The following is a 16,520-nucleotide window of genomic DNA, read 5'->3' as shown; positions in this document are numbered from 1 at the left end:
GTAAGATCAAGTGATGGCTTTCCGGGTAATTGAATTGGTTAACCAATATCATGAATATTGGCAGTTGTTTTGGCAGACTTGACTTTGTTAGCTTTTGTTTGGCTATATATTGTTACCTTCACTACTGATCTTCTTTACTAACATAACACAAAAAGAAATTTACTCTCTTCAAACAATGTGTCATGTGCTTAATACAAACCGCAGTTAACAATGAATAATTAATGCAATATTTGCCAATCAAATACTTTTGGCTGTTAAAAACAAACAAGGACAGGACAAGGACTATTTAACGAAAACAATAGATCGTGATCGTGAAGATTCCGCACGAAAGTACGCAACATTCTCAGGATGTATGTTTTTACTGCGAAACAGGTGCATGAACATGATGAACGAACGCCAACCTTGGCAGTGACATGAGACTATCAAAATCGAAGTATTCATTAACGTTTATTTATTCAAATCTTTTCAAATTTAAGAGGTCATTTTCCTAATGCGATGATGATTCAAAGGTTAAGTATCATTGATTGATGTGAGACAGTTATATTATTTAGTGGTGATGTGGACCATGTTGAGTCAGGGTTACCGTACTTATGTTATGTTATCTTTTAAAGTTACGGTCAATGTCATGGAGAGTACGACAGTATGGAATAAAATATCCGAATTTTCACACAGATCTATCATATCCCTGGTGGTGCAATTACAGTAAATTGATTCATAAATGTACTTTGACAACATCTAGATGACTGAGCAATAAAATGTCAAATATGCCCCCGGAATAAGCCCCCTCTAAAACTGCCTTACAATCAACTAACGTATATCGATTATATTTTCGAGCAACAGCCAACTTTACTTCAATTGATGCGCACTTGCAATAATTTGGATGTGGATTGGTCTTTGAATTACATTTTTCAGATACTCTGTATGTACTACAATCATTTATACAGCCAAATATAATACCTGGAGCCACATCTGACAGTCCGATGTAAAAAGATCTGCAAAAGTCGCAGTAATGATAAAATGTACTTGTGCCCTTCTGAAGCACCATCTGGTACTCTGGTATTAACAACAATACCTCCACAAAATGGGTAGTACTATAGGCCCTAATGGTAACAAAACATCACTCCATAGCTCTCCATGGAATAAAATATATCCGAATTTTCACACAGTCCAATCATTAGACCCTCCCTCGGGTCCGTGGAGAACGACTGGTAATGTAGATTACATAGCATTAAAAATCGACAATCAGCGCTCAATGGACGGCGTTCACTTATAATACGAGTATATTTCTATATTGCTGCATGGTTGACTGTGGTGGGTGTAATTAGTGGCGTCGATTTGTGGATGAAGAGGAATGGGTTTTGGTATTGAAGAAAATAAGGGGGAGTTGGCATTTTTTTTCATAGGGCATTACGTAATTATTTATTGTTACATTATCCAGAGATGGAACCGAACCGAGACTGGGGGCCAGTCTATCCAATCATATCCCTGGTGGTGCAATTATAGTCAAATGAATCATAAATGTACTTTGACAACGTCAGGATGACCAATAAAATGTCAAATATGAACCCGGAATATGCTCCTCTAAAACTGCCTTACAATCAACTAGTATATTGATTATATTTTCGAGTAAACAGCCAACATTACATCAATTACTTGATGTGCACTTGTAATGATGGGAATTGGTATTTGAAATTGCTTCAAGTATACTCCAATGTATACACAGCCAAATATAATACCTGGAGCCACATCTAAACAGTCGAATGTAAAAATAAAATGATGATGTGCTCTTCTGAAGCACACCTGGTACTTTGGTATTGATACTGCAACAATACCTCCACATACAGCTATTAAATGTGTAGTATAATCATGATAAACAGTCGAATGTAAAAATAAAATGATGATGTGCTCTTCTGAAGCACACCTGGTACTTTGGTATTGATACTGCAACAATACCTCCACATACAGCTATTAAATGTGTAGTATAATCATGATAATGGTAACAAAACATCACTCCTTAATCTATCTATCATTATTATCATTTCCAGGAAGGTTTCTTTAAGAACGGAATCAAATTTCCTAAACTATAAGCCTGTGTGATTCAAGACGAAAGGCGTTTAAATACAATTTAGGTCTGTGGTTTTCGTTGAGAACAATGACACTGAAAGTTTTAAAATTTAAAAACAGTCTCAATTTACTATGGTTTGTTGATTTTCCAATCCGTATCATGCTTATAGTAAACACGGCAAAGAGGAATATTTATGGAAAGGGAGTGAAATGTTCTTGACGTTGATGCAGCTGTATTTTTGAAATATTATTTGAATAAAAAAAGGTCAAATCTAAGTGCAAATTGAAATGTATCCGAGTCGGTTTTACTCCAAAGGACATTACCTTGTGTGTGGTTTGTTGCTTTTTCACGCTGTTTTACCACAATGTTATTTCATAAGTCATGTAATAAGTTGTAAGGTGGGTGTAAGGCAAAACTGGTCGAGCAAACTGCGCGTGAGGAGGGAAGCTTTTATCTCCGCACACCTTTGCACACCTTAGGGTTTTTATATCCGAAAAAGGTTGCTGTTTGTTTTTGTATACCCATGTGGTGACAGGAACTTGGTGCACCTGTAGGCGACATGTGTCACATCTGTGACATTATACCTTAGTATTAGCGAGTAACAGATGATGTAAAGGTACAAACAAATTAAAGTATAAATGAAGACCTGAGCGCAATAAGACCGTAAGTCCACTTGGCCCCTCAACATGTATACACTAAAGTTGCGTATAGTTTCTTAGGGTTTTATAATGTTTAATACATGTTCCAGGGTGAAAACATCATGAAAGGTTGTGAAAGATTTCTTTTGGCCCTGAACATGTATAAAACATTACCAAACTATACGAATCTATACGCAACTTTAATGTATACATGTTGAGGGGCCAAGCGGACATACGGTCTTCTTGCGCTCAGGTCTTCAAATGCTGTTCATCGGTGCTGGTCAGCATGGGCTGTTCATATTATCATGTTCAGCTCTTTTCTGAAAATTATTTTGATCAAAATAATGCACCTTTTTCATGAAATGATAAAACATTCAATATACATGCTCATCTTTGTCATGTTTGAAGGTGATCTTGGCTCAAAGATCATGAACACAAACAAAAGTAAGTTCAAAAGGAAGGACACGATATGATGCTTTATATTATAGACGAATCCAACGAGCCAAGTCATGGTCAGGATTTAGTCTGCCATTATTGGGTCCCCGCATGGACCAAACAGGTGTTGTGAGTGCCCAATTGGGTGGATTAAAGCCGCTTAAAATTCGATGTTAGATTCTTTTGTGTTGTAAACTGTCATCATTCCTTTGTCTATACGTGTAACACGACTACACGAGTGATAGAATGCAGTTTAAAATACCCTCCAAGGTCGCATCATTTCACATTTTAGGTGAGATAGAGCCGACGGGGAGCTAATGGCTGCCATTGAGGTGTAGGAATGCGTAAAATTGGATTCGTCTATACTGCAATGCACAAAATATTTGGAAGAGCCATAAAAGGATTAAAGTACTACTGTATACTCCACCACTGTGTACGCACTCTTTAACATGTTTAAAGCGGAAAGGAAACGAAATTGAATTTTATCCTAAAGATGACCCATTGGAAAGCTTAAAATCTTTTAAAACAAGATCTCTGTTGAACCATAGACAGTTCTCTTTTACGGTCTTTGGTTGTTTACCCGTCTTTATTGAGATACACAATCTCAACATGTTGTTCAGTAGATCAGCAATGTCAGTTGGCAACTCGGTTAACCTCAACTCATGATGCGATCTGTGTCATGATCACCGGCACCTGAAGTCAAAATGCTTTAAGGTGTATGGCATTCCAACAAAGTGTACGAACAAATTAAAACAAGTGAGTTGGTCAAAAAGGCTACCGGCGTTTGAACTTTCGTCCTTTTGGATCAGCTGAGGATACTGGTATGATCAACACTATGCCAGAACATGCAGAATGGTTGCGTGAAATAACTCGTCAGCTGATGGTATGATATTGATGACAGTATCTGAGCTACCCTTGTATATACCGTAGGCTGCATGGACTCCTTGGAGAACCCGTGGAGACTACAGATATTTGTGAGGTTCTTGTGGTTTTTGTCTGAGAGACAAGATTCCCATCACTGTTTTATTGCTGATGATAGAAATTGTCTGACCACTTTTGAGGAGACCGATGAAAGATTATGTATCGATTTAAAAGGTGTTTTCAGGAGATAATTTACATAAAAGCAACTGCTGCTATTTCTCTTGAACTTCTATTATTGTTTTCCATACGTGTAAGGCACAGATCCTTTCCAGGATCTGTGGTATAAGGGTATACGTGACGTTGAAAGATGTCCTTATAGTCCAAATCGTAACCGTAACAACTTGAATGAATTGTGCCCAGGACTAGTGGTAGTGGGGGATATCTTTAGAAGTGACGAGGATATGTGGACACATAATGTGTCTTTTGGTAAGGGGTTGTTCAATAATTATCTGGCCCCCGAGGTGAGTAAGTTTCAAAATAGCCCGCTCTTTTTGCCCACCAGGGGGAGGACAGATAATTACAGCCCCTGCGAGATTTTACCAAAAAAGGACTTCGTTGGGTACGGGTAAGAAGACCATGAAAAGGGGTCAATCAGGGAGACTGTGACAAATTTTGGTTCATAATATTGCCATATAAAAGGTGATAAAGGTTGGGGGATGTATATCTTCAATACGAAAGGTCAAATTTTTCAAATGATGGACGGTTTTTCCTCCCAGCAACATAGACATATCACCCGGCCATCCAGGATTCGAACCGGCTACTTTGGATTACTGGTACAGTGCTCTGTCAGCTGAGCTAACGATTCAGCTGGGTAGAGCAGATTCAGCTGAAACGATCGAACTAACTAGCTATGGATTAAAAATCTACTGCTCTTCTCCAGCTGACTCATTAGATTAGCTCAGTTGGTAGCATTAGACCGGTAAACCAATAGGACACTGGTTATTACAAGGCTTAGATGCTGGAGAAACCTGTGGTATCCGGGGAATCTGTGAGAGTGAGTATGGACTGGAAACCAAATGCCCATGAAGTCGTCTGGGAATGACTGAGGCTCGAACACGGGACCTTATACAAAGCAAGAACAGAACGTTACGCTATAACCCACTCCCTCTTGGATGTATCTTATTGTTTGGAAGTGTTCTGGTGTCTGTACAGAAGTACACGTTAAATAACATGAATGAATAGAATAGAATAGAATAGAATAGAAGAGTAAGGTTGATAATGTACTTTGACAGCTTTTGTATTCTCAAACATTCCATATTCCCCGGTGATGTCACCCCGATGTGTCTCATCACATATTATAAAGCAAGTCAATTCTCAATTGACATTTATCTTCAGATGACTGGGGCTCGAACCCGGGACCTCAACGGTACAAAGCGAGGAAAGAACCGTTACGCTAACCCGTTCCCTCTTGGATGTATCTAATTGTTTTTAAGTGTTCTGAAGTGTGTACAGAAGTACACGTTAAATAACATGAATAGAATAGAATAGAATAGAATAGAATAGAATAGAATAGAATAGAATAGAATAGAATAGAATAGAATAGAATAGTAAGGTTGATAATGTACTCCTCAAATATTCCATATTCCCCGGTGATGTCACCCCGATGTGTCTCATCACCTATGTAGCAAGTCAATTCTCAATTGATGTTTATCTTCGAGGCAATGTGAAGAAATTTAACAAGCAATGACATCCGTTCTGATTATAACATAATTCCCAGGACTTCCGAATTGACTCTTAGACATAATCTCCATGAACATGAATGTTAGGCTACGTCAATTCGAAGAAGACCTGGGAGGCACGTCCTCTATTATCTTATACTGGCTATTACCATGATTACAGCATTGTGGATCAGTAATTGCAAGATTCATAACTTAGTCATAATTTCATGGGCTCTGCAACTTTACATACGAGCTAATAAATTTTAAATCATAAGTCAGATATCTGCTTAAGTTAAGTAGGAGAGCAACTTAGATGTTCACACCACCAAACACAGATAAGTAAATCCTTCGTATTAGGACAGCTTCAAAACATGACAACAAATTGTGTCAAGATGTAAACTCAAATACCATAAGTACAGCTGATCTTCAACAATATTTTCAAATACTTTCCGTATGTTTGTCTAACCTTATGACACATATCTGTAAGTTCAAACATATCCATGCGAATAAAGCTCTTTGAACTTCTTCGATTGTTTACCATATGTGTAAGGGTACGTTGAAAGATGTCCTTATCTCCAAATATTAACCGTCATAACTTGAAATCCGTCCTAAATGCAATGACTAGAATGTGTATTGATATATTTATAATCACATATGGAAAGGTTTGGATACAAAAAGGTGTCTCTTATAAACGTATCCATGCACAGTTTCCACCTCGATACACCTGAGCACACAATTTCGTCCAAGCAGTAGCACATTGTAGAGAGCACAGTCTGTGTCTGTGTTTACTCTACACGTTTGAGTGCATAGCAGCATAAGAGCTGTGTGAGCTTCTAGCTGGAAATAGTAATCTGGGTGATTGGTTTTTGTCAAAACCTCAAGTGTTCCCTTAATCCAATAAAATTTTTATATATCTAACGAAAGCTAACACTTCCCGCTAAAACACTTTTTTTCATTAGGTCAATAGATGACGCAATTTAATGTTTATAGCAAGGCGAATGTGGTATATCTTTTGAAATCAACCTATTCACGCTCAATTTTTGACCAAAACGTAGGTCTAAAAGTCAAAATCTCAAGTGATATACTTACACTATTTTTCAAATTTTACTATGCCATTAAATGAAAGAGCACACTTATATTGTCCATATACAAGCTTCATTTGAATGAACAATGGCCAATTCTCTTTAAATTGCCAATCTTGTGCAAAAAGTTACTATTTTCGCCTGTTTTGTCATACGGTTGTAAATTCAATGAGCTATGAGTTTGCTAAAGAGCGCTTACAAATTGATATGTCATTGTGCATGAAGATCGTTACATATCAATTTGTAAGCGCTTTTTAAAAAAAAGTCTAATAGTTCATTGAATTTACAACCGTATGACAAAACAGGCGACGATTTGCAAAAAGAGAATTGACCATTGCTCATTCTAGTGACTCTAGTATATGGAAAAAAGTGTGCTTTTTCATTTAATGACATAAAATTTGAAAAATATTGTAAGGAACACTTGAGGTTTTGACTTTTAAAACCTCAGGCATTGTGGCCAAAACATGTGCTTGGATAGGTAGTTTTCAACATATTGTCCACATTTGCCTTGCTATAACATTGAATTGCGTTATCTGTTGACTTAGTGACTGAAAGTGTTTTAGGGGGAAGTGTTAAAGAGCCCATTTTTCAGTTAGCAGCTCTACAGCTCTTACATTGCTATGCACTCAATCGTGTAGTGTAATCAAAGACTGTGGTGGAGACATTCACTGCTTGTTGTTCTCTGCTTGGAAACTCTTGGAGGAAAATGAGTGCTCAGGTGTATCGAGGTGGAAACCGTATACGCTTGATCTGTTGATGGTTTGTAAGAGGAGAATCGTTTTGTATAGAAACCTTTCCATATGTCATGGTTATGAAAATCAGTTCTTAGATAGTTTCAAGTTTCACCTTCAGTGAAAGATAAACTCCTAGCACATTCATTTAAAATTTGACAACTTTGTATCAAAGTTGATCTGCTATTTCAAAACTCTGCTAATATATTAGTTTACCGGCCATCGTGTAACGATTTTAAACACACAAAAGTGAGCATTACACGAAGGCTCCCTCATTACTCACCATATGCATAGTGGGCATAACAAACAGTGGATAAAATGGGATTACAGTTAATTCACATGTCAAAAATACTAAGCGAAAGTGGCGAAAGCTACCGATGCTTGACTCTAGAGTATTTGAAAGGCAACACAAATATATAAATACAACACAAAAAGACAAAGTCCTCGATCAAAATGATTCGTCATAAAATCTAAACCTGATCATGTGATAATAATTTGATTGATACGGTCGTTATTCTTGTTAGCTCTATGTGATGCCACATTTGATACACCTCTAAATTGACAGAGATTGATACCAGTATTTGAAATTTGAGTACCCAGGGAAAATATGTGAGGGCGAGTATGGACTGGAAACCAACTAACTGAATTGCCCAAAAAGTCGCCTGGGAATGGTTGGAGCTCGAACCCGGGACCTCAATGGTGCAAGGCAGCAGTACACGTTAAATAACATTAACTATTCGCCAGCGAAGTGTTACGTGTAATCCGATTATCACCATGTCAACTGGGTCACGCTTTTGAGTTCTACACCACGATCGAAAAGATCGCAACACAAAGTCTATGACATGTACTATCAATTCCAAAAGGTGCGTGATCCATTTACCAGGGAGTTACGTAACCACTTCGCTGGCGAATAGAAAAGAATAGTAGGTTGATAATGCACTTTGACAAATATTCTCAAACATTCCATAAAGTTCCCCAATGATGTGTGGCATCACCTTTGCAGTTAGTCAATTCTCAATTGATGTTTATCTTCGAGGCAATGTGAAGAAATTTAACAAGCAATGACATCCGTTCTGATTATAACATAATGCCCAGGACTTCCGAATTGACTCTTAAAGACAATCTGTCTCAAACATAACATGAATGTTAGGGTACGTCATTTCGGAGAAGACCCGGGGAGGCGTACCCCAGTATAATCTTAGGACTATTACTATGATTATACCATTGTGGATTATTAGTCATTCCAGGATTCATACGTTATTAGTCAACGGGCTCTGCAGTTTCAGTCCCTGGAATTTTATCAGTGGCCCTCGATTCATTTATCAAATGAAACACTATGATGTGAACATAAAGTTGGGCCAATTTCAAATTGTATGCCGAGGAAAATTGAGTTTAATAGGTATGACTATCATAGATTATTCAACCAAATCTTCCGTTCAATGAACTTTACAACATTAGTATGTGCGAAAAGTGCAAAGACTGACTTTATCCGAAGCACAGGCTTAAGATTATTCAGATTTGACAGAATCTAAATACATTGTGACAACAATCATAAACCACATTGAAGAAGCGTGCAGGAGACTGCTCTCTGTCTATCATGAGTTCAATGCCTTCCTTTCACGACGATAAATGTACAAAAAGTAACGCAACCGTTATAAAGACGCCTATTGCTTCTAGGGTCTTAGCTAGGATTTGACAAGTGCCCGTCATTTTCACCACAACTGCCTGTCCAAATTTTGACACAGTGTCATCATCCCTATATCTTCGTGTCGGAAATTGCCATAAATAGTAGAACGAATCCACTAATTCGATAAAGAGATTTGTTCGAGATAGGCCAAGCGACTCAGACTAAGCACACCACCTGTATACGATATAAAAAAAAGCTTTCCCACTACAATGCGTTGCCATTCATCAGCTGAAATGTATGTATGTTATGTATGTATGACTCATTTTTACGATCTTCACAAGCTAACTACGCATCTTCAACATTGCCAAGTTAAGAAAATTAGGATTTTTGTCAGTTTTTGTTTTCAAAGCACAGAATGGGAGTTCAGAGCCCAGATTGAAGATTATCATATTCTTTCAACACTTATATTCAACCGTAAGTCAAGCAATAGGTTTTGACAGATACCACTAAGTAACGGGACATATTCAATGATTTAAAATATAATCCTACATTGAATATCAAAAGAATAAACACCACGAGACCACCACATGTCATTCAGGTTTTTCCATAATAGCTAGGAATAAAAGCAATTCATCTCAAAATATGCAAGCGCGCACATAGTTGTGTAATAATTGATTTCATTGTGCTCTTTGTCACTGCATATAGGATTTATCCTAGATATTTTGACAGACAACTCATAGCTGGATAAATTACATCGCTGAGCTATTAGCGATTGGTTTTTAGCCAATGATTGGTTTTTAACCACCGCTCACCGAGCGCGGAGTATAAGTTCAGCTTATTTGGTAATATCAGCTACTCTCAGACTCTCAGCAGCCGCAGTTTATAAACTCACGTGCTTTGCTGCAAGTCGAATTTCTATTGGTTCGTTTACTGCCTATACAAAATAATTCTTGACCTGGTGTGGACGATGTGTACCATTCATCGTATTCACAATAATTGAACATTGAAAGAACGATAGTTTATTTCCGCGCATTTTGATACCTCATTCGTCCAATGTCGTTCAATTAGCAACACAATGATGTTTATAAAGAAAAAAAACCTCAAATTTAAAAGTTGCATTTACAGCTATCAATGGTTATTACGCACAAGTATTATGGGATGTAAAGTCCGCCCATTAGGGCCAATTTATAGGAAGATGTCTCATTTAAGACAAACCATCACGGTATGCTAATTAGGGTCAGGGGTTACGGGGATTATTGTTAGGGTTAGGGGTTATGGTTAGGGTTAGTAACCCCTGACCCTATTTAGCATATCTTGATAGTCTGTCTTAAATGAAACATTTACCCATTTATACCATGTATACGCTGAATTCAAATCAATGCAATCAACTGCAACTTTTAAAACCGTGGCTTTTTCTTTAAAAACACTACTGTGTTACTATAAATATTGAACGAATTGGATATAAAAATGCGCGTAAATAAACCATCGGTATTTCTATTTTAAATTATTGTGAAAATGTTTAATAATTCTGAAGCTATAGGAGTATTTATAAAGAGGCTTCGTTACTTTTTGTGTCTTTATTTTTGGCTACAGCAAGTCAAGACAAAACTCGTATCATACTCGATATGTTGCATATTGTTGCAGCATTTTCTAAAAATATTTAAACTTGTGTATAGGAAATATTGCCTTACGGAATCAATTATGCTGGGTGTCAACATACGTACTTGTCAGCGTAGGAGTAATGAATTGCAAAAAAACATAAAATGAATATAGGAATAAAATAAACCATTTGCACAGTAAACAACTGTCAAGCACAAACATTCAAACTGCAAACATGCACCTTATCAGGCATGCACAGATTATCAAAGGTAAACACATGATTTGTGATGATAAAATGGGCGAAGCTCTATAAGAATTAGTCCTATATTTCTATGCACTACGGGGACAACATCTTAGGGTAAACACATTTTGTTTCATGAAAATGAGTTACCGTACTTTTATCAAAATTTGTTTCAACATCGACACATAGTATTATCGTCATCTTGCGTTACTCCGGACATTACTATGCTTGACTTGAAAAAACTCAGTGTATGGATATTTCTGATATGATTGAATCCTAACCCTCCAAGTGTTTTTTTTTTTTTTTTTTGTAAAGAAAGAATGAACGAAAAAGGAGAGAAGGACTACAAAGAAATTGATAGCTTGGTATTCCCGGGTTTCGTCCCCAGAACATCTCGTGTGCCAAGCACTGCAATGCTGACCGGACGTAGCCGATGTTTCACTCGCCAGGCCAACGAAATCGTGCGATATATTTTCTTACACATTGGGCATGTTGGGGGCAAAAGCAGAGCTGTAAAAGTGCAACGAACTGACCGTCTCTTACTTATTATGAATAGAAACTTTTCTAATTAGCGTTAAGAATGTTGAAATTCAAAATAACCTTGTTGCTTCAAGAGAGCTAAAAATGGGAATGGTTTACTGAGATCGAGTGTAAAGCTCAAGCCAAGGCATCCGAGCTCTTTCGATAACATTTTCTTTGAAACCTGGCATATATATTTCCAAACTAACAAAATCATTTAAATGCTCGATACAGGATGGTTAAAAAACATTTCGTTGAAAATATATTATGGTATCTGTCATTTGTCGGATGTAAGCATTAAGGAAGGGGTTTCCTTCTCCTTAAAGTGCTATGATGTAGGCATAATTTTATTGACTCTTTCATTCACAATGATACAAATAGCATGTTATACTGGAGAGCCAGGTAATATGGCAACATTTGTATACAGACATCCGCGCCCTCGTCGCCGAAGCTATTTATAACAAAATTATTATTCAGTGTTTGTCAACAACTTCTATTTATTATATTATGAATTCTGTCAGTTTGTGGAATAAAGCATCAAAACTAATAACCTTAAGTCATACTTTAGGCTCTGAGGTAGTAGATATGCAGAATCGGTGGCTCTTGCAAAGTAGACATGAAGATATGCCGCTGAAATTATGGCTCTGGAGTAGTAAATATGCAAAATGTGTGGCTCTGGCACAGTAGATATGTAGAACTTGTAGCTCTGGCATAGACTAATGCAGGACTTGTGGCTCTGGCATAGTATAGATATGCAGAACTTGTGGCTCTGGCATAGTAGATATGCAGGACATGTGGCTATGGCATAGCCTAATGCAGGACTTGTGGGTCTGGCATAGTAGATAATGCATAACTTGCGTGTCTCTGGCATATAGTAGATATGCAGAGCTTGTGGCTCTGGTGTAGACTAATGCAGGATTTGTGGTTCTGGTATAGTATAGATATGCAGAACTTGTGGCACTGACATAGTAGATATGCAGGACCTGTGGCTGTGGCTATGGCATAGCCTAATGCAGGACTTGTGGCTCTGGCACAGTAGATATGAACTTGTGGCTTTGGCATATGCAGAACCTGTGGGTCTGAAATAGTAGATATGCAGAGCTTATGTGGCTCTGGCAAAGTAGATATGCAGGACTTGTTTCAACTGGGAGTCTTGGAGCAAGTTTAGTTCTTTGGGATCTGTATTATGTTTGACTACATTATGTTTGACTACTTTATAAAACTATATAAATTTTATTCCTTAATTGTTCACTATTTCTGTGAGTAAATTGTCCTCTCGGGAGAGTGAATTTCACTCTATCCAGAGTTATAGAGTGATAACTGCATGTACTAGTAGGAAATCTTTTTAAGATGAAATTATCCCGAGAAATTTTTCCCTTTTTCAATCTAATTTTAGATTGAGAGAGTAAGACACCTCGAACCTTACCGTCGAATCAAACATAAATTTTGATCCCTCGATCAATTTTCTTCCTATTAAAGCCATATAGCCCAACTGGATTATGGATTATAAAATGTGAAAACAGGAAAAGGATAAGTGCTTTTATGAATAGTTTGACACCTCACCAACTGGTACATATGACTTCCTGGCATGCAATAAATGCCATGGCCTGCAATAATCGACTTAAATAAGATCACATTAATGTCACAATGGGTAGCGAATGCCAGGTTTGTACCACCGTCAAAACAATAGCTTAATGCAGATATGAAAAGTTGGCATTACGTTTTAAATCCATAAGTAATGGCTTAAGAGTGACGATGTGCTTTGAAAATGGCACTCCCTTCAGTTCTCCCCAATCGACAAAAAACATCAACCAAGAACATAATTATACGTATAATCACATCATAATATTTATGTGATTCATTCATTATATTGGTCCCTCGCATCACATCTTCATGATCTTGAACGTTAAATTGACGAAGCTTGATGCCTTCAAACATGATGCAGTCATGTCTACAGTAGAATTCATCTCGACCTTTGCAGGACTTAACCCCATTAAAAGCTATTAAACCAAGATAACACTCATTGAAACAGCTCAACTGATTAAATCGGATCTTCTCTGGTTGTGCACAAGTGACTGTTTTCATGTGCGATATCGCAATAAAGCGGTATTCATAGCTTCAGTTGGGTAACCGATTATAAAGGAAACGAAAGGAAACAATGTTATGTGTGGCTTTGTTCACGAAATCAGACAATGTCGTGCTTTTTGTAAACCAGCATTCTTGAAAATGAGCAACATAATGATTTTTGACTTAACACGGTTTAGAAATAATTTCTTCATATTTTTGGTGTTATCTGTCGTTTACATATCCTTCCTAAAACACCAAAGTACGAGTATTTCCAAACATCTAAATTTGCTAAAAATTTAGGACATGTTACAAAACTATATTGTCTAGAATTTTAGAAGAGTACTTTTAATATTGGCCGGTTATTTTTCACACAGCGACGTTAACTAGGCAATGTACTATTACCTATAACATTAACTAAAACACCAAAGTACGAATATTTCCAAACATCTAAATTAGCTAAAAATTTAGGACATGTTAAAAACTATATTTTCTAGAACTTTAGAAGAGTACTTTTAATATTGGCCGGTTATTTTTCACACAGCGACGTTAACTAGTCATATCCCCATACTGTTAACGTAGGGCTATTTGTAAAGGTCACGCGTCAATGGGAAAGAGCACTGTGTATTGTGTATAGGAAAACGGACAGTAACTGCAGTATGATACTGCGCAATCAATTTTGTCCGTGTGCGAGTGATGCTGAAAACGTCCAAAAACTACGGATTACTCACCATGCGCACATCTCACAGATATAGTCACATTACTTCAGCAAATGCTAAGATAATATAAAAGGTCTTCTGCTAGCTATATGACCGACATGCTATATACAATTGCAAGTTGTCGATAATTAAGTATGGACGTTGGTGGTGTCTTCCACATGCTCCAGAGAATGGTAAACTTGGGGTAGTTCACGTCCTCCGTCTCTAATAGATTATCTATAACAGTATAAAATTACCAATTTTCTCTCTATTTCTTTTTCTTCTTCAATATTACAGCCGCAACATTACCCAAGGATTGCAGTGAGGTTCTAACTCGCGGTGGCACAGATAGCGGAGTTTATACAGTACAACCAACAGATGGTGGTCGCTCATTTCAGGTTTATTGTGATCTAGAGACGGACGGAGGAGGATGGACAGTAAGTACAGCCAATGTGTCGATTTGGCGCAGGATTATGTTCCTATCCAAAAAGAAAAAGAAAAATATAAGCATCACATCACCCCGTTCCCCTTCCCTATAACCAGCCCAACCCACCAGTGTTCCTAACAAAATAATCAAATACAAAATGCCCAAAATAATGTCATGCGTAATTGATCTGATATAGCTCTAGTTATGTCTGGTAGATATAACGTCATGTAAAGTGAGTACAATCTGTAAGTTAAAGGAGTATTTCGTGATCCTAGCATCCTCTTTTTATGATATTTTTCGGTAGATATCCACCAGTCCAGGAAAAAAGCTTATTCCCAAAATATCTATTGATTCCGATTTGCGTTTGGAGTTATGCATGAATATGTGTATTACACTGCTCCATAGACCATGATGCAGTCATGTCTACAGTAGAATTCACCACGATCTTTGCAGGACTTAAACCCCATTAAAAGCTATTAAACCAAGATAACACTCATTGAAAACAGCTCAACTGATTAAATCAGATCTTCTCTGGTTGTGCACATGTGTCTGTTTTATATGTGCGGTATCGCAATGAGCTGGTATTATAGCTTCAGTTGGGTAACCGATTATAAATGAAACGCAAGGAAACAATGGTATGTGGACCTTTGTTCACGAAATGAGACAATGGTCTGCTTTTTGTTAACCAGCATTCTTGAAAATGAGCAACATAATGATTGTTGACTTAACACGGTTTGGAAATAATTTCTTCATATTTTTTGGTGTTATCTGTCGTTTACCCAGCAAACACAAAACGTTTTCGACATCATTCGCAAAAGGTTATAAAAGGTTGTCAGAAAATGTTTAAATGTCGGGTTATATAAAGGGTATATTATGGGTATAAAGCGTTTTCATAACATTTAAAAAAAATTTTTGATAATCTACTGCCCAACAAACACAAAATATTTTACAGAAAACGTTTAAATGTCGGGTTATATAAAGGGTATAAAAACGTTTTAATAACATTCTAAAAACGTTTTTGAAAACTAGATACAAAACATTCTAAACAGAATGTTATTTTGGGGTTGAAAAAATATTTTGCGAAAAATGTTTGGCCAAAATATTTGCAATAACGTTTTAAAAACGTTTTCATGACCTTTATATAACCCGACATTTAAATGTTATTGAAACGTTTTGAATAAAACATTTTAAGAACATTTCTGTGTTTGCTATATGCAAATATTTTAACATAATGTTATTTAAGTGTTGACAAAATATTTGGCAAAAAACGTTTGCGAAAATAGTTTACAATAACATTTTTAAAAACATTAAAAAAATATTGTTGTAGTGTGTTTTCATATAAAACGTTTTAAAACGTTTTCATGACCTTTATATAACCGGACATTTTAATGTTATTAAAACGTTTTTACCTAAACCAAAAGCCAAAATATAACTTATTTATAACGTTTTTAAAACGTTTTTGTGTTTGCTGGGTACATATCCTTCCTAAAATACCGAAGTACGAATATTTCCAAACATCTAAATTAGCTAAAAATTTAGGACATGTTACAAAACTATATTTTCTAGAATTTTAGAAGAATACTTTTAATATTGGCCGGTTATTTTTCACACAGCGACGTTAACTAGGCAATGTACTATTACCTATAACATACACTAAAACACCAAAGTACGAATATTTCCAAACATCTAAATTAGCTAAAAACTTAGGACATGTTACAAAACTATATTTTCTAGAATTTTAGACGAATACTTTTAATATTGGCCGGTTATTTTTCACACAGCGACGTTAACTAGGCAAATCCCCATACTTCTAAC

At 36.6% G+C, this 16,520-nt stretch overlaps 1 protein-coding gene across 1 annotated transcript in view; it reads left to right on the top strand.

Annotated features, from left to right (window-relative positions):
* The window catches only part of LOC140151021 (microfibril-associated glycoprotein 4-like), a 78,024-nt gene that overhangs the window by 51,889 nt on the left and 9,615 nt on the right, over positions 1 to 16,520 (top strand). The window contains exon 3 of the mRNA XM_072173211.1: positions 14,576 to 14,715. Within this exon, the coding sequence (XP_072029312.1) occupies positions 14,576 to 14,715 (140 nt within the window). The remainder of the gene's footprint in view (positions 1 to 14,575; positions 14,716 to 16,520) is intronic.

This window comes from Amphiura filiformis, chromosome 4 (genome assembly GCF_039555335.1).
Source record: "Amphiura filiformis chromosome 4, Afil_fr2py, whole genome shotgun sequence".
In the NCBI taxonomy this organism is placed as follows: Eukaryota; Metazoa; Echinodermata; class Ophiuroidea; order Amphilepidida; family Amphiuridae; genus Amphiura; species Amphiura filiformis.
Note: the sequence above shows the minus strand (reverse complement) of the source record. Positions and strands in the feature narration are given on the sequence as shown.